Below are 16,740 nucleotides of genomic sequence, written 5' to 3'. Positions count from 1 at the left end.
AAAAGATAATATTCTCAGAAAAATACTGTTAGACATATGATGTCTTACCAACCCCTATCTCTACAGTAGGGGTTTGGCGGTGGGGTTTGGTCATCATAACCAACCCTGTCAAGAAGGCACATTGGCAGTTAGGTCAACCTGAGGTCGTGTCGGCTCGGTCCAACGGACCAATGGGCTTGGGCGAACTAAGCCGACTCGTCCAAGAGGGCAACTCCGGGTTCGGGTGGGCTCAACCATCCTCAGGACTAGCTCGGCAGGACGTGAGATCCCGTGCCGTATCAGGTCAACGTCAACTTCATGGTGTTAGGGGTTGACTTTTATTTTAATTCTGAAGATAATTTTTTTAAAAAGATAATTATTTCAATTCTGTTAAAGATCAATCGATTTTCGCCACGTGTTTATTTACTGGACTGGAGACGGCTCACCTGCTGACCCGATTGTGACTGACAGCGAACCGGCCAGGCGAGGCCGTCCACGTCAGCGAACCATCGGACGGCGATTAGATGTCTTTAGGTGGATTCAACGGCCGAGATTGAGTGGGCCTGAGCAGTGCGTTAGCTGTGCTCGCCACGTGTCATCTAAGGTGGGCCCTTGTTGTCGTGGCACGGTGTGATTGGTCGTTCGAGGCGTTGTAGGAGATCTAATTCTACCGCATAAATTGCTATTTTCTATATAGTGTTCTTCCTTCCTGGAGATCTCGTCGCGAGTGGAATTTGTAGAACGAGGTTGCGAGGAAAATGGCGATGAGCATTGGGACGATGGATAAGGCGTATTTCGTCGGTAGGAACGAGATATTGTCATGGATTAACGCCACGCTGCAGCTCAACCTTGGCAAAATTGAGGAGGTTGTGATCTTTGATCTTAAATTTTTTGAGTTTATTTTGCCCTCTTTTTGCCTCTATCTTGTTTAAACCCCGTAGGAATCTCCCTTTTCTACTGATTTCTTATGGATTCGTCTGCAGATTTTAGAATCTTGTAGCATTACACCGGCGTTGTCTGCCCGCTCTTTCGTTCCCCTTTTAGTGAACATCTTGGATGGTTATCTCCGGGTTGAAATAATCATGATTTCACTCCATTGCGTTCTTTTTTTCTTGGGAATTGTGCGTGTTGTTTCGGACCATATAGCGCTGCTCCAGGTTTTATGTTGTCGGTTAAACTCCAATTTCGCCAGGTTCTTAAACAGTTCATGTGCACGATGTTTTCAAGAATGATTAAATTTCGTTATCATATCTGAGTGCTTGTTTTGTTTTTTCAGGATTTCCTTCATTTTGTTGTATTTTTCAATTGCGCCTTTACTATGATTCATATCGTCCACTTTTAATAAGGTTCTCCCGGTTGCATGATTGACATGGAGGCAGATGAGGTTCTGAATCCATGATCAAACAGTTCAAGATCATGGATTAGAAACTCTTTGGCTCTTTCGTCTTTTCAAAGCTCAATTGAACGAGAGGATTCCTACCCATTTAAAGAGACAGAAATCCTAATGAAAATCACAATAATGCCCATACTTTCAAAATTTCTGTCTAAATCATTACAATATCGGGTATACTTTTTCTGCCTTTGAACGATCTACCCATCTCTCCAAAAACAAGTAGAAAATATCGACGGATCTTGGTGGTACTTATTTTTCCTTGCAATCAGGCTGCTACTGGTGCTGTGCAATGCCAAATGATGGACGTGACCCATCCTGGTATTGTTCCTATGCACAAGGTAGATTGGCATTTAACCCATCTTCATTGATTTTTCAAATAATTCATTATCTCTTTTTCAAAATCCTCAGAATATCTTCACCTTTTTCAGGTTAATTTTGATGCAAAGACTGAATATGACAGGATCCAAAATTATAAAGTTCTTCAAGAGGTTTTCTCCAAGTTAAATATTGAGAAGGTAAATGCCATTTTATCTCCTACCTGTGGGCTTACGCGTATGGTTCAGCCCATACAAATATTACGAGAATCATTTTGGTTAAGATTTTCATTCAACATCCATGTTTAGACGGTGATCATGACTTCTCTAAGTCTCCGCTTGGCTTTCTTCTCAATTCACTTATCAGAGGCTTGAAGTCAATAAACTTGTCAAAGGGAGACCGTTGGATAACTTGGAGTTTCTACAGTGGTTGAAACGATATTGCTACTCTGTAAATGGTGGAACCATGAATGAGTACGTACCCTCATTTATCGTGGGTTTTTCTCATCTCTTTCAATTAGATCCATGTCTCTCAAAGTTTTTACTGAAGATCTTTAGTAAATTAGCACTATACCAAACTGAAAAAGTCTTATTTTTGCATCCTAGGAACTATAACCCTGTGGAGAGAAGATCCAAAGTTGGGAAAGAGAAGAGTTTGCGGGCCTCTCAGAGATCATCGAAAACTTTGCATCCAGTTGATACATGTTGTTATAAATCCTTTGAGCCGCGTGTTCTCTTTCATGCAAATCATTAAGTCTATGGAGTCTTCCTTCATCCAATGCTTTTCATTGGCTTAATTTTCAGGTCCCAATAAACAAAAAGCATGTGTCTGCCCTGCCCAGAATCCAAGTCAAAGTGAAGAAATTAAAATCCTCAGTGACATGGTATTGTTTTTTTTCCTTTGGAAATATGAACATCTGTTTGAAATTTGTGAGAGCTTATTGCTCTGAAGACATAATGAAATATTCTCATGCTAGTTCAGATTGCTGATCTCAAGATTACGATAGACAATACCGAGAAAGAAAGGGACTTTTATTTTTCTAAACTGCGTGACATCGAAGTGCTCTGCCAAGGACCTGGGATGGAGGATCTGCTGGTACGATCCTCTCTTCCCTAAGAAAAAAGAGTTTAAAAATGTTTTAGTCTGCACAAATAATGTTTTTCACATATTATGGATGTCTCCATTCCGCTTTCCTTTATTTGTGCTAGAAAAAAATAAAGGAATTTTCTGTCCACTTATTTAGTTTTTAATTCTGATTGGTCGTGATATCATTTCCAAATTTGGCAGGTCACAAGGGCAGTCCGGAAGATTTTGTATGCCACTGAAACCGAGGAATCGTTGCTGCCGGCCAACCAAGAAACATTGATTTGATATCTCTCCTTAAATATCAACTGATATCAATTAATATCATTTGCTGACATGATGAAGAGCCGGTCCCTTTGTTTCTTCATGGCACAGAACTTTCCTCTCATTTAAAAGAAAATTTTAATTGGGGTTGTCCCCTGTTGCATGGTTTTTCATTCTCTTCATTTTTTGGTTTTGTATAATATAAGATGCAAAGTTTCAGTTTTTTCCGATACCCGTCGGTAATGTTGGCATTGATTGACAGTAATGTTTGCCTTTCCGATATCCGTCAGTAATGTTCGCATTGATTGACAGTAATGTTTGCCGTTCCGATATACGTCCGATATCGGATGTTGGAAAATCCAAAAGCAGATTACCAGATAAAATCTAGACAATTTCAGGAACAGTACCAGAAATTGGACCATTGTTGAATATTTGCACGATATCCGATATTGGAACGCATGCCAAAGGTGTCAGGACAGCGAAGGATAATGGTAATGGATAGCAACTACAATATCCTGATATCATTTTATCAATATCTGAGATTCGGAGATCAGTTTATATTTACTAGGAGTCAGTGTCACATATGGAAGGATATGAGAGAAAAAATAAGTATGAATAGTTCGTTTTGGAGTACCTTGCGTAAAGTCATCTAATTACTTTTATAATCATCCAGAGATCAGTTTATTCTTATACCCTTCCAACGATTTCAAGCTGTTTAACTTAATTGAATATTGACTAATTATCTTTACAATGATTCAAATTATTCACATAGAGAAGAAGATGCAAGTCTGAAAGCTACTTCTAAAATTATATGTTCTGTACTAATACAATTAACTATTTAAATTATACTTCAATTTATACATCTGTATTGAAAAAATCAATAGCCGACACTGATATCTGATATCATCATCCATTCTCAGAGACGATCGATGCTGACATGATGATGAATACTTATGGATAATAGTTTCGGATATCACAACTGATGTCCATGTATCGGTAAAGCCCGATGTAGGATTCCCCATTATAGTGCAGGGATGCAGACGAAAATTCAGGACGAAAATTTGTCCCGGGGACGACTGGACGGGACGGTTTTCGTCCCGTGGGACAAAAAAACCATCTGGGCGGAGGTCCCGAACGATGGACGAACGAATACTGGATGAAAAATCGCCAGATTCACAACCAACGGTTGAGATGTAGCCACGTGGCCTCGCTATGACGGTTGAGATGTAGCCACGTGCACAAACTGACGCCTCTCAGAAACAATTGTACATATGTCCCCCCACATTCCCTCCCCTTCGTATTCCCCTAAAAAAATTTGAAAATGGAGTAAAGAAAGATATAGAGACATAGACTCTATTGCAGGGACAATGATATATAAATTATGCTAACATACCTCTGATTAAATTAAAAAATAAAACAGGTTTTTTTCTTCCGGGACAAGGGACGGGATGATTTTTTCCCGGATGGGATGAAAATTCTTTCCGTGAGTACTGGACAAGCAGTTTCCGTACTGTCACACGAAAAATTAGTCCTGTTCTTTGAGAACTCCCAATACCTGGTACAGTATCCATCTCGATATCGTCATCCGTCTCGATATTGGAAATCAGTTAATAGGGGTAGGTACATCATGGACCGCTGAGGCCCAAGCTGTGGGGCCCACAAACGCCCCCAAATACCCGTTAATAGATATTTTCTTCTCTTCTTCAATCGCTTGTGTCGTTTCTGAATCTGATCGCCTCTCCGATCTGCAAATCCGGCTCTCCGATCTGCAAATCCGGCTCTCCGATCTGCAAATTCGGCTCACCGATCGGCAAATTCGACTCTCAGGTCTGCAAATTCGGTTCTTTGATCTGCAAATTCGACTCTCCGATCTGCAAATTCGGCTCACCGATCGGCAAATTCGACTCTCAGGTCTGCAAATTCGGTTCTTTGATCTGCAAATTCGACTCTCCGATCTGCAAATTCGGCTCACCGATCGGCAAATTCGACTCTCAGATCTGCAAATTCGGCTCTTTGATCTGCGGATTCGGCTCTCCGATCTGCGAATTCGGTTCTTTGTTCTGCAAATTCGGCTCACCGATCTGCAAATTCTTCTCTCCGATCGGCCATGGCACAGTGGGGGCGACGCAACACTGATGAGGCGGTAGACGACTTCGATGACTACGATCCGACGCCCTACAGCGGCGGCTACGACATCGCCCTCACCTACGGCCGCCCAATTCCTCCATCCGAGGAAACCTGCTACCTGCCGAACGCCCATTCATCCTCCACTGCGGACTTCGATCGGCCCAATTTCCAGGGATCCGCGCGTCCTTCGACCTTCGGCTATGGATCGGAAGAGCGCCGATCTGATTATGACTCGGGGTATGGTCGGCAGCCTGATCTTGAGGAAGAGCAGTCGTATGAATTTGGGTATGAGGAGCGCCCCAAGCCGAAGCCGTACCGCGAAGAACAGAGGTACGATTTCGAGGGCCGCGGGGATGGCGATGAAGAGGTGAGGCAGGAGTATGGTCGTCCTAGCTCCGGCGAGTACGGCTATGGCGAAAGGCCCCGTTACGAGTATGGGCAGGAGGAGGATTACCGTCGTGGTCGGGTACATTGTCTTTTTTCTTTCGTTTTTACTACAATCTCGTTTAATTTTCGTGGTTTGACATAGATTCGGAGCCTCACGAATTGGGATTTTCTGTGGTTTGGCGAAGAACTGTCGTTTACTCTCACCTTAAATTTTGCATGGATTTTGGAATTTAAGTTTCTGGATTGGCGTCGAATTTTTTGATCGAAGAGTTCGGATTTGGAGCCGATTAAAGGTGAATTATGTAGTGTTCTCATTCTATTTAGGCTGAATTAGGCTGTTACCTCTGCGTTAGTGTTGAAGGAAGAAAGCCCTTCTTTTCTTTCTCCTCTCTTTCCCACTCTTGTACTCTATATATAGATGTGTGTGTCTAGCTATATACTCCTACCCCATCCTCTAATCAACTCTGCTACATCTAATGAACATAGCCCTTTTCCTTTCTCTCTCTATGTATCTATTTCAACCCATCCGTCTAATTAACTCTGCTTTATCTAATGAACAGAGCCCTTTCCTCTCTCTCTCTCTCTGATATTCTCTCTATCTATCTATTTCAACCCTATCCGTCTAATTAACTCAGCTTAACCAAATGAACAGCGCCCTTTTCCTCTCTCTCTTTCTCTGATACTCTCAATCTATCTATTTCAACCCTGTCCGTCAAATTAACTCTGCTTTAACTACTGAACAGAGCCTTTTTTTTTTCTCTCTCTCTCTCTCTGGTACTCTCTATCTATCTATTTCAACCCTATCCGTCTAATTGACTCTGCTTTATCTAATGAACAGAGCCATTTTCCTCCCTCTGTCTCTGATACTCTCTCTCTCTCTATCTTTCTATTTCAACCCCATCCGTCTAATTAACTCTGCTTTATCTAATGGAGATAGCCATTTTTCCTCTCTCTCTCGTCATTTTCCATATATTCCATATATTTTTCCTCTCTCTCTCTCTCTATTCTCGTCATTTTTCTATACATCTATGTAGCTATATCTCTGTACCCTATCCCCCTAATTAACTCCCTCTCCCTCTCTCTCTTTCTCTTTCTCTCTTATTGTTCTTTTTTTCTCTCTCTCACTCTCTCTCTCCCTTTCTCTAACTCACACACTCTCTCACTCACTCTCTCCTATTGTTCTCTTTCTCTCTCCCTCTATTCCTCCCTTCGTCTCTCTTCAAGAAGAAAGACTGCACTCTACTATCCAAAATCAGAGGCGGTGGAAGATAGTGAAAATCATGGAATTGTGCCTGCAATCAAACAACTGACTACGAATTTGAACCTCCAATGTAACATTCCTACCACTTCTAACATTGCTTGGAGTTTACATAGACCAATGACCATGTGAGATGTGATATTTGGATGGGATTCGAGCAGCAACTTGATCCAATGTTTGGATTGTCGTCTAAAACACTTTGCCAACAGTCATTCAACTTACATCTGACAGGATCAGTCATTGATTTTGTTATGAGCTTGAGCAACTAGCGTCCTATTTGCCTCATTTATCCCTTTATTTTCTAGAGGATGCTTACTTAAGGGGGCTCAAACCAGAAATCAGAGCAAAAGTTCATGTTAAACAGATCCCCTTACTGTACTATTTATTTCACTGCTTAAGTAACTTCATCATGTGAATTAAGTCACTTAAATCCAGGTCGGGCTCGAGCCCAGGCCCCCTAATGTATCTCGTAGGTATTTAAACCCTAAAGTCCCAGCACAGAACTAGGTTGTCTTTTTCTTTGTGAAACCCTTAATATGTAGGCTGGCTTCTAGTCTGGTATGCTTTAGAAGAGCTGACATGGTATCAAAACCATGGCAAGAATGCCTCTCACTCAGGTTGTGACTACCTTCTACTGCAGATCAAAGATGGTATCATCGTTAGCATCCACCTAGGGACTGCTGTCACTGGGAAGAAGTATTTCCTTCAACTTCAAAGATGGGATAAGATATTTCATCTAGAATTGGAGTATAACTTCAGACGGAAAAAACAATGGAGAGAAGCTTTTCTCTATGATCACCTGAGAAAATGCAGACACTGAAAGCTAAGTGTTTGAGTAAACACTTATTGAATGACCTAGTGGCAGAAGATAGCCCAGGGTTTGAAGTCTGGGATGTGGAGGAGGCCTTCATCCAAACTTGGATTCTCAGCACTCTAGCCCCTGTGATGTATGACGACTTTCTACTCATCGATACTGTGAAGCAAATGTCGGATCAGATTCACATAAATTGCTCCAAGAGGAATGAAATCTTGGCAGTTTATGCTCTCGTTGATCGAGGTAAGAAAATGACGCAATATAACCAGTCTATTATGGACTATGCATGTGAGTTCAAGGCACTTTGATGTGAAGTAGATCACTATTGGCCGGTCTAATCTCCTAATGGGCTAGACAGGCAACACACCATCTGAACCACATGCTTATGTTTCTCGTAGAAGTAAATCTCATGTCTAAAGATGTGATGGAACAGTACATTCACCAAGAGAAATTACCAAGTTTAGATTCCCTCCATTTTCCGCCATTCTTTCTTTTCCAGCTCACCTTTTTTTTTAGATTTCTTTTGTAACTCTCTTTTCTTTCTTTATGGCTCTCCTTTTTCTCTCCGTCTCTCATTTTATCCTTTTATTTGGTCCACTTTCTGCCTTTGTATTTACAGTCTGCTGAATTCTATCAAAATCCTTATATCCATTAGCTTGTTAGCGATAACTTAAACTCATCTACTATTGCAGAAAGCCCCTCTTTCCTCTCCTCAACCATTCACTCTCTATATCCCTCTCTCCATCGTTATCTTTCTCCCATAATCATACGATCTTCTTTATTTTCTTTTTTCCACTCAATTCAATACCCTGAATCTCCATTAATATCCATTTTTATCTCTTTTCCATCACAAACTTCATTCAGTCTCCATAAATTATCATATCTAATCATCATCTCTCTCTCTTTATAATTTTTTTATTTTTCCCATTCTTTTGACCTTTTTCCAACTTCACTTTTCATATCACATCGATCATCGACATGGTGGTCAATTCAAATGCATTCTTCAATAGGCTGAAAAATACTCGGGGTTTTGCTCTTTTTCTTGTGGGCAGCGTGAAGATTCTGATGAAGAGCGCGAGGAGGGCCATTACCACCGCAAGCATGAGGATTCTGACGAAGAACGAGAGGAGGGTCGTCGCTACAGCAGGCACCACCACTACGGCGACGACTAGAGGATTAACAACTCTCCTGCGCCAGCTACCTCAAATAAAGGCGTAAAAACTCTTCCCACTTTTGAGGCTTCTGTCGAATAAAAGATAACCAAACCTTATGCTATTATGTGCTTCATACTTTATCAACATCTTATCATGGACAATTTCCTTTTCCTGCTATAAAATTTCAAAGTGTCTAAGTGAAGTTGAGTTTTAAATGTAATGTTTGATAATAAGTACCATGATGCTAATAGTGATTCAGTGATGCAAAGGGAAAATGCTTATACATATATTTAGACATAAAGAACTCACCTCTGATCTTTATATGCCTCCAGGATCATCCACTTTTGTCCTTCAAGATGACATATTCTGCCCTTTGATCAACTCCACCTTCACAAAACTCAATACATCAAGAAAATTGATAGATCCTGAAGTCACTTCTTTTACTTGGCCTTCCACTATGGGGATAATTCCAAGATGTTTCTAGTAGCCTTAATTGATGGTTAGGAGAGAGAGGGAGAGTGAGAGAGAAGAATCAGCTGTCAAAATTTTAACTCAATAATCCTGGATGATAGAGAATATTGCATGTGGATGTTTAATTATATTGAGCCTTAAAAGAACTCTCAGACCTGTGTTTGCGCAATGATCGGCAGAGAACTTCCCAAATTTTAGAAGCATACTGCCACATTGTCAAGAAAGGGAGTTCAATTTTCAAAATGATCAGGCTTTTGCGGCACAAATTTTCGTGGGATGAATGTGTTGCTATCACATGTGCAGTTAGGATAAAAGCATTCATTTTACTTTTGATGTTTTCACTGACTGATAAAAGAAGCATTAAATTTGATGGCACTTTCTCCTTTTAGATTATGTAACTTAATGACACATCACCACATTCCAAGCACTATCCAAGCCTTATTTAACGTATGAAAAAAATAATATTATATTATTAAGAGATGCATAAAGATAATGGCACTAATTTGTAACACATGACATCACCAAATTCAAATTGTTGAAACCTTTTAGTATTCATAAAACCTTTTATAAACTCAATAAATATATATTTATACATCCATAATTAAGTTTTTTTGCAAAACATTAGTATATTATTTTAATGATAATTAATATGATAAAGAATAATCTTAAAGCTACAATTAGCATGTTTTGATTCAGACACTAACACGTCAGATGCAAAGCTACAATGCATATCCTAGAAGATCATGCTAAGCACACATCAAAATTGTCTATCAACAGTTACCACATATGTATTATTTCTCATCAATGGAGTTCTTGTCAAATGAATAAAGGAATGACTTATTTTCAAACCCAACAAATTATTCAAGACAGAGATGTCAAAATCATATTGGAACAATGATCTAATCTTCACGACTGATCTGTTACAGTGTATGTATAATCCTTCATCTGCACAAGACTCTCGAATGACTTAGGGTATGGTTGATCGTCAAATCCTGACCTGTCATTAGATTAGTACTGATGCATAACAATGATCATTGGAGAAAGCCGTCTCCAATATCATCACCACCCTAGCCCGGGATTTGCTACATTGTCTTCCTTGAGTCAATCTCCTCTTATACCGAGGATGGATGATCCCATCTTGACCACTCAATCAGCTCCGTGAGCTACTTACTATGTCCGAGCTATGACTTGTTTGAACCCAGTGATTTGGAACTCATAAATCATGGTCGAAATGCAGTCGTTCATCCACGATATGTCCTTGGTGTCTCATATTAATGGATCTCTTATACAACAATGATGTTGATATACCCAAAATGTGCCATGCAATCATACATATTTTAAAGTCATTTTGGGGACATTTCATGTGTATTATCTTGAATTTTATGAAATATTGCATTTCATGCACTAAACAGAGAAAGTGATAAAAAATTATTTTAATGTAATTTTTATACATGTTTAAACGCTCAAGCCAGCCACAGGTAAGCGAGCGCACAGGGTGCTCAAGCCCGCCCGCAGCCAATAAGGGGCGGCATCCGGTAGGCAAACCCAGCCAGGCACACAGAGAGCCCAGCATAATCCCCCAACTAAGGCCACATAGAGGCCCATAAAAGCGGAGTCTGCGTGTGCATGAGAGGCATCCTATTTTCATTCGATAATAGACCTTGGAGAATTTATAGTGCTACCGTTTTCTATATTTTCCAATATGGGATTTAGATCAGTCTATTTGACCTTTGCGCCGGGCCAACCCTCAAAGTAACATGATCGATCGTGGCCCAACTAGTCGCGATCTCAAGCAAATTTTGTTTAAGAAATCATGACCGGGCTTTGAGCCTACTCGGCCCGAAGCCCGCGTCACATCAGGCTGATTTTAAATACTCCAATATGAGCTCAACCATTCGATCCTCTTAAAGAAGATCTGACGGTGAGATCTATCCCATTCTTTTCAATATTTTTTATTTCTTTTTCAGGCTTCCCCAATGGTTGGAGAGGATGACAAAGACACGGGATCCTACTGCAGACAAATCAGAGTAGAGCATGGTGACCTTGCAGCTGATAGGGCTGTTGACGGGGATGCTGATGTGGCGACGATGGGGTACACCAATCTTGAATGGTCCACCATTGCAATTTAATCGCATAAGTCAACCATTTAAAAGGAGGATGATCCAATGGCTTGCGTGGCAATTTGGCCCAATTTGCCCCCCTACTGCTGGCCTTGTTGGCCAGCCGGCGGAGGTCCAGCCCGTGGAGAAAATGTTACTTTGTGGCACCGCCCGACACAAAGGTCAAATAGACTGATCCAAGTCCCATATTGAAAAATATAAAAAAATGGTAGCACTATAAATTCTCCAAGATCTATTATCGAATGAAAATAGGATACCTCTCATGCACACGCAGACTCCACTTTTATGGGCCTCTATGTGGCCTTAGCTGGGGCACTCTGATGGACTCTTTGTGTGGCCAGCAGGCTTGCCAGCCAGACGCCGCCTCTTGCGGCTGCGGGCAGGCTTGAGTGCCCCTGCGTGCTCGCCTGCATGTGGATGGCTTGAGCGCTGATGCATCCGGTTGGCTCCTAGCTGGCCCAATAAGTCTAAAACTTTTTAATAGATATTATTTTTTATTTATTTCTTCAATAATTCTTTCTTTTATTTCTTTCTTAAATTTTGACTTCTTCCCTATAATATAATAGATAGAGCATTCAAATTTAACAATCTCTTAAATATTGGATTTCATTAAGAAATTCTTGAGTATGTTAAACATGTATAAAAATGACATTAAAATGCATTTTTTATCACTTTCTCTATTTAGTGCATGAAATTCAATATTTCATAAAATTGAAAATAATACACATGAAATGTCCCCAAAATGACTTTAAAATATGTATGATTGCATGTCACATTTTGGGCCTATCAGACATGAATCAACTAGATTTAAATTTAGGTATAATACCATTCAGGGACTCTTTGGATCAATTCACTGAACTATATCTCCAAAGAGATTATCGTTAGTGTCGTTAGTATTGTTACACTAGTAGCCACAGGATCAACCATACTTATCATATAAGTAGGATCAGATAGTGATACTCTATCTGAAAATTTCATTGTCAATCTCAAATCTCATTTGAATAGGAATATTTAGAACACATGTTTAAAGACTAGAGATCAGTGTATTATGATCTCATCATAATTCACTAGGCCATTGCACATATTATGGATTTCATTATAAGCATCACACTTTAATAATAATGAACTAATATTTTATTCAATGAACTTAATAAAAGCATGGTGGTGTGATTTGGCTTGACTGCCACATAGTATCCACCATATATGTCATAGGAGGTACCAATATCACCAGCTCTGAATATACAAAAATATTCCTCTATTCCACACTTAATGGATACATGCCAACTGTCCAACGTTTCCAAAGTAAAAGGCTTTCAACCACATTTTGATATGTTAAATTAGAGAATAAACGATGTATATGTGGGATTGATGATAAAAATGATCAGTTGGGCATGATTGCATCACTTTTTCATTATGATTGTCCCATCTCTAAATAGGATAATCTGTTCAGGTTTGACGGTTTCATTCCCTAATTCATTTAATGAGTAATATGTGGATGAGAAATGGTACATACCTGGTAATTGTTGATATACAAGTTTGATGCGTGCATATTGATAGAAATATATGTGGCCGACAAGCCAATCACACATTCCACATTTCGTTCCATGTTCATTAATAGAACATATTCATTATAGTGCATGTGTGATGCGTATAATGAAGTCCATGAATACATGATCAGACTTAGTGAATAATGATGAGATTGTAATACGGATATCACTAGTCTTTAAGCATATGTTCTAAATATTCCTATTTGAAGGATATACGAGAAGGACATCGAAGTATCCGGATAGAATAACTCTTTCTAGCCTCACTCATATGATGAGTATGGCCACTCCCATAGCTATTAGTGTGGAGACACTAAGGATAGATAGTGGGTTCTATTTAGTGGAAAGAGTTCACTGAATTGATCCGTACGAATCCCTGAATGATATTATACCAAACTATCAATAAGGTTTATTCACGTCACGGTTGTGTAAGTGGTCCTTAGACCTGAGACACCAAAGATGTCTTGTGGACAGACGGTTGTACTTTGGCGATGGCCAACGAGTCTCTAATCATGGGATTCTAAATGGTCTTAGTTCGGGTACATCAAGAAGTTCACGAAGATGATTGAGTGGTCAAGATGGGATCGTCCTCCCTCGGTATAAGAGGTGACAGCTCAAGGAAGATGATGCGATGAAGTCCTTTGCCAAGGCAGTGAAATATTGGAGAAGGGTTCTCCGATGATTTTCAAATGCATCAGTACTAACTCGGATGATCTATTAGGGTTTGACAGTTGACCATACCCTAAGTCATCCAAGGAGCATCAAGTGGATGAGGGATTATACATACACGGTAACCGATGAAGAACAAGTTCCATGAGTGAGTCAATACACACTCCTTTGTATCTTCTAGGGCACGAGGTGTAGCTTGGCACCCCACGTGGCGGAGTCTCGACCTATTGATTGGGTTAAATCAATACGACATTAATTAATCTATATGATGATATAGTTAATTAATTTGGAAGACCAATAAAGGTTATTGGCTGCTGGAGTTATAAATTAAACTGTTACATGGGCCTAGAGGGTCACACGCAAATGGTCTTTTGGACGTCGAAAGACATACTTAAGTTTTGGGGTTTATGAAAAATACCCACTTACAATAAATAGCGGAAGGCCCTGAACAAAATTCACCCAGGCCAGAATTGTTCAAGGGCCTTCCCCTTCTTCTCCACTCTCCCCAAACCCCCTCTCCATGCCCGATGCAATCGGAACGGTGTAACGACGACGGTGGAGGTAGAACGGGGCTCGTCAAAGAGAAGGAGGAAATTTGATGTGCTGAGGATCGCGTGGATATGTCTAGAGGCTGCACACGTGAGCAACTCGACTCATCTCACTCCAGGATCCAAGAAATCATAGATGTGATCCATGGAAAGGTACTTCATTTAATATTTTTGTTGATACCGTTCGATTCGTTCAAGTCTTCCGCTGTGAATCGTTTTCATTTATTCATCCATGTCAAGGCCTCTAGAACCCAACACATACATCATTCTCTTCTAGGATAGGAGGTGTATCTTGGGATTGAATGGGTTGGATGGTGAATGGAAACAAGCTAATTATAGCATTAAAATATATCTTTTAATAGCATTACAATTTTTTAATGATATTTTATAAAAATAAATTAACTCTGAATGTTGAGATATAATTTTATTGAGATGTTAAAAGGTTTTATGAATAGGGATTCAGGAATTTGGAATTTAGTCATCTCATGTCTTAGAATATGAATATTATTGCCAATAGATTGGCACATTTCTCAATATGAATATTATATTTTCAGATGTTACATGATAATAGGATAGTGCTTGGAAAGTGGCAATATTGGAGTTACATAAAATTCAAAAGGAGAAAATGCCATCAAATGTAATGTGATAGTGGAAATTAATATTTCGTTCATCACACATTGGAAAAATCAAAACTACAATGAATGCCTTGAACCTCCATGAGCATGTGATAACCCATTCATCCCATGAAAAAATTTAACACAAAGCCTGACCATTTTGAAAACGGATTCCTGTTTCTGACAGCATGGCAATACGCTCAATATCTGAGATGATCATTGACCAAATACATGTCAAGGATTCGTTGATGACTCAATATCTGAGAATCTAGGAGTCTTGAGCCAACATTTTGAGAGTTGATTCTTCTCTCTCTCTTTCTCCTCTACCCATCTAAGAAGGCTATTACAAGCATCTTGGAATTACCGTTACAGTTGTAGGCTAATTGAAAGAAGTGGCTTCATGATCCATCAATTTTCTTGACACATGAGTAGTGCGAAAGATGGAATCGATCAAAGGGCATAATATGTCATCTCAAAGAGAAAAAATGGATGATCCTAGAGGCATATAAAGATCGAAGGTGAATTCTTTCTGTTTGCATCTTTGACCTCCTTTCTGAATGGATGTTTAAGTATTTTCCCTCGAGTAAAATGAATCACTATAAACATCAGTTTGTTTTGTTATTTAGTACGTACATTAAATTTAAAATCCACTTGACTTAGAAAGTTTTACATTTTTTTAGCAGAGAAAGGAGGTTGTCCACAAAGAGATTCAATCCCTTTTGATTTTTGTGTAATTTTTATCATGGGAAGATACAGAACTGGATTATAAAGAGACTATTTTTACAGATGGCATGATTATTGAAACTTGACATTGCCTCCGTAAACCCATCATTCGTTAATGACCCGGGCTTCCCACGTGGCAACGTCAGTTTTTGGTTTGACACTACTTCACATAAATAAAAAAGCGACATTGAGCCCATTTTTAAATTTAATGTACGGATATGCAAGTCAGCTTTCATTTCTCAACGGCAAAGTAAGAGCCGACCCACATGCTTATTCTCTGTCTTATGTCGGATCAAGTCAATAGAATAATAACGAGGAAGATGATGAAAAAACCCAAATATTTCACATATTACGTTGGTCATATTCCAAATTAACCCTTTCAATCTGACGAGCTAAATTAGACCCTTAATGAACAAATCCAGAAACCAACTTGGAATCAAAATCCCAAATCCACTTGCACCAAGCTCAATTAGAGAGAGAGAGATTGTTAGATAGAGAGAGGTAGAGATAGAGATATAGAGGGAGATAGAGGGAGGTAGAGAGAGATAGAGATAGAAAGAGATATAGAGATAGAGATAGAGAGAGATAGAGGGAGATAGAGATAGAGAGAGATAGAAATAGAGAGAGATAGAGATTTAGATCAATGGAGAGAGAGAGGGAGGGAGAGAGAGATGGAGAGAGATAGAGATAGAGAGAGATAGAGAGAGATAGAGATAAATAGAGATGGAGATATAGATATAGATCAAGGGAGAGAGAGAGAGATAGAGATATAGATCAAGGGAGAGAGAGAGAGGGAGGGAGGGAGGGAGGAGGGGGAGGGGAGAGAGAGAGAGAGAGAGAGAGAGAGAGAGAGAGAGAGAGAGAGAGAGAGAGGGAGGGAGAGAGAGAGAGAGAGAGAGAGAGAGGAGAGAGAGGGAGGAGAGAGATAGAGAGGAGGGAGAGAGAGAGGGAGTAAGAGGGAGAGAGAGAGAGGGAGGGAGAGAGAGAGAGAGAGAGAGAGAAGGAGAGAGAGAGAGAGAGAGAGAGAGAGAGAGAGAGAGAGAGAGAGGGGGGGGGAGAGAGAGAGAGAGAGAGAGAGGGGGGGAGAGAGAGGAGAAGAGGGAGAGAGAGAAGGAGGGAGGGGGGGGGAGAGAGAGAGAGAGAGCAGAGAGAGAGAGAGAGAGAGAGAGAGAGAGAGAGAAAGAGAGAGAGAGAGAGAGAGAGAGAGAGAGAGAGAGAGAGAGAGAGAGAGAGAGAGAGAGAGAGGGAGAGAGAGAGAGAGAGAGAGAGAGAGAGAG

The 16,740-nt window shown here is 40.1% G+C and overlaps 2 protein-coding genes across 5 annotated transcripts; both read left to right on the top strand.

Moving 5' to 3' along the window:
* Positions 1 to 683: 683 nt before the first annotated feature.
* LOC144704805 (microtubule-associated protein RP/EB family member 1A-like) lies at positions 684 to 3,264 on the top strand. Of its 3 annotated transcripts, none has more exons than XR_013581906.1 (8): positions 684 to 845; positions 1,642 to 1,710; positions 1,801 to 1,887; positions 2,054 to 2,160; positions 2,293 to 2,390; positions 2,491 to 2,570; positions 2,664 to 2,782; positions 2,975 to 3,264. XR_013581906.1 is itself a non-coding variant. In XM_078577336.1 (8 exons), exons 1-8 carry the CDS (start codon positions 738 to 740, stop codon positions 3,056 to 3,058), a joined length of 747 nt encoding a protein of 248 aa, XP_078433462.1. In that variant the 5' UTR covers positions 684 to 737; the 3' UTR covers positions 3,059 to 3,264. The 3 variants fall into 3 exon arrangements, 2 of the variants coding, with proteins under 2 accessions (XP_078433462.1, XP_078433463.1); XM_078577336.1 differs by having other exon boundaries at positions 2,669 to 2,782; XM_078577337.1 differs by lacking the exon at positions 1,642 to 1,710 and having other exon boundaries at positions 2,669 to 2,782.
* Positions 3,265 to 4,727: 1,463 nt separating this feature from the next.
* Positions 4,728 to 8,976, top strand: LOC144704072 (glycine-rich protein). Of its 2 annotated transcripts, none has more exons than XM_078576305.1 (2): positions 4,728 to 5,622; positions 8,673 to 8,976. In XM_078576305.1, the coding sequence occupies exons 1-2, from the start codon at positions 5,142 to 5,144 to the stop codon at positions 8,675 to 8,677; spliced, it is 486 nt and encodes a 161-aa protein (XP_078432431.1). In that variant the 5' UTR covers positions 4,728 to 5,141; the 3' UTR covers positions 8,678 to 8,976. The 2 variants fall into 2 exon arrangements, with proteins under 2 accessions (XP_078432431.1, XP_078432429.1); XM_078576303.1 differs by having other exon boundaries at positions 4,730 to 5,627.
* The last annotated feature ends 7,764 nt before the right edge of the window (positions 8,977 to 16,740 follow it).

This window comes from Wolffia australiana, chromosome 6 (genome assembly GCF_029677425.1).
Source record: "Wolffia australiana isolate 7733 chromosome 6, ASM2967742v1".
Classification (NCBI taxonomy): Eukaryota; Viridiplantae; Streptophyta; class Magnoliopsida; order Alismatales; family Araceae; genus Wolffia; species Wolffia australiana.
This window is presented reverse-complemented; position numbering and strand designations above follow the sequence as displayed.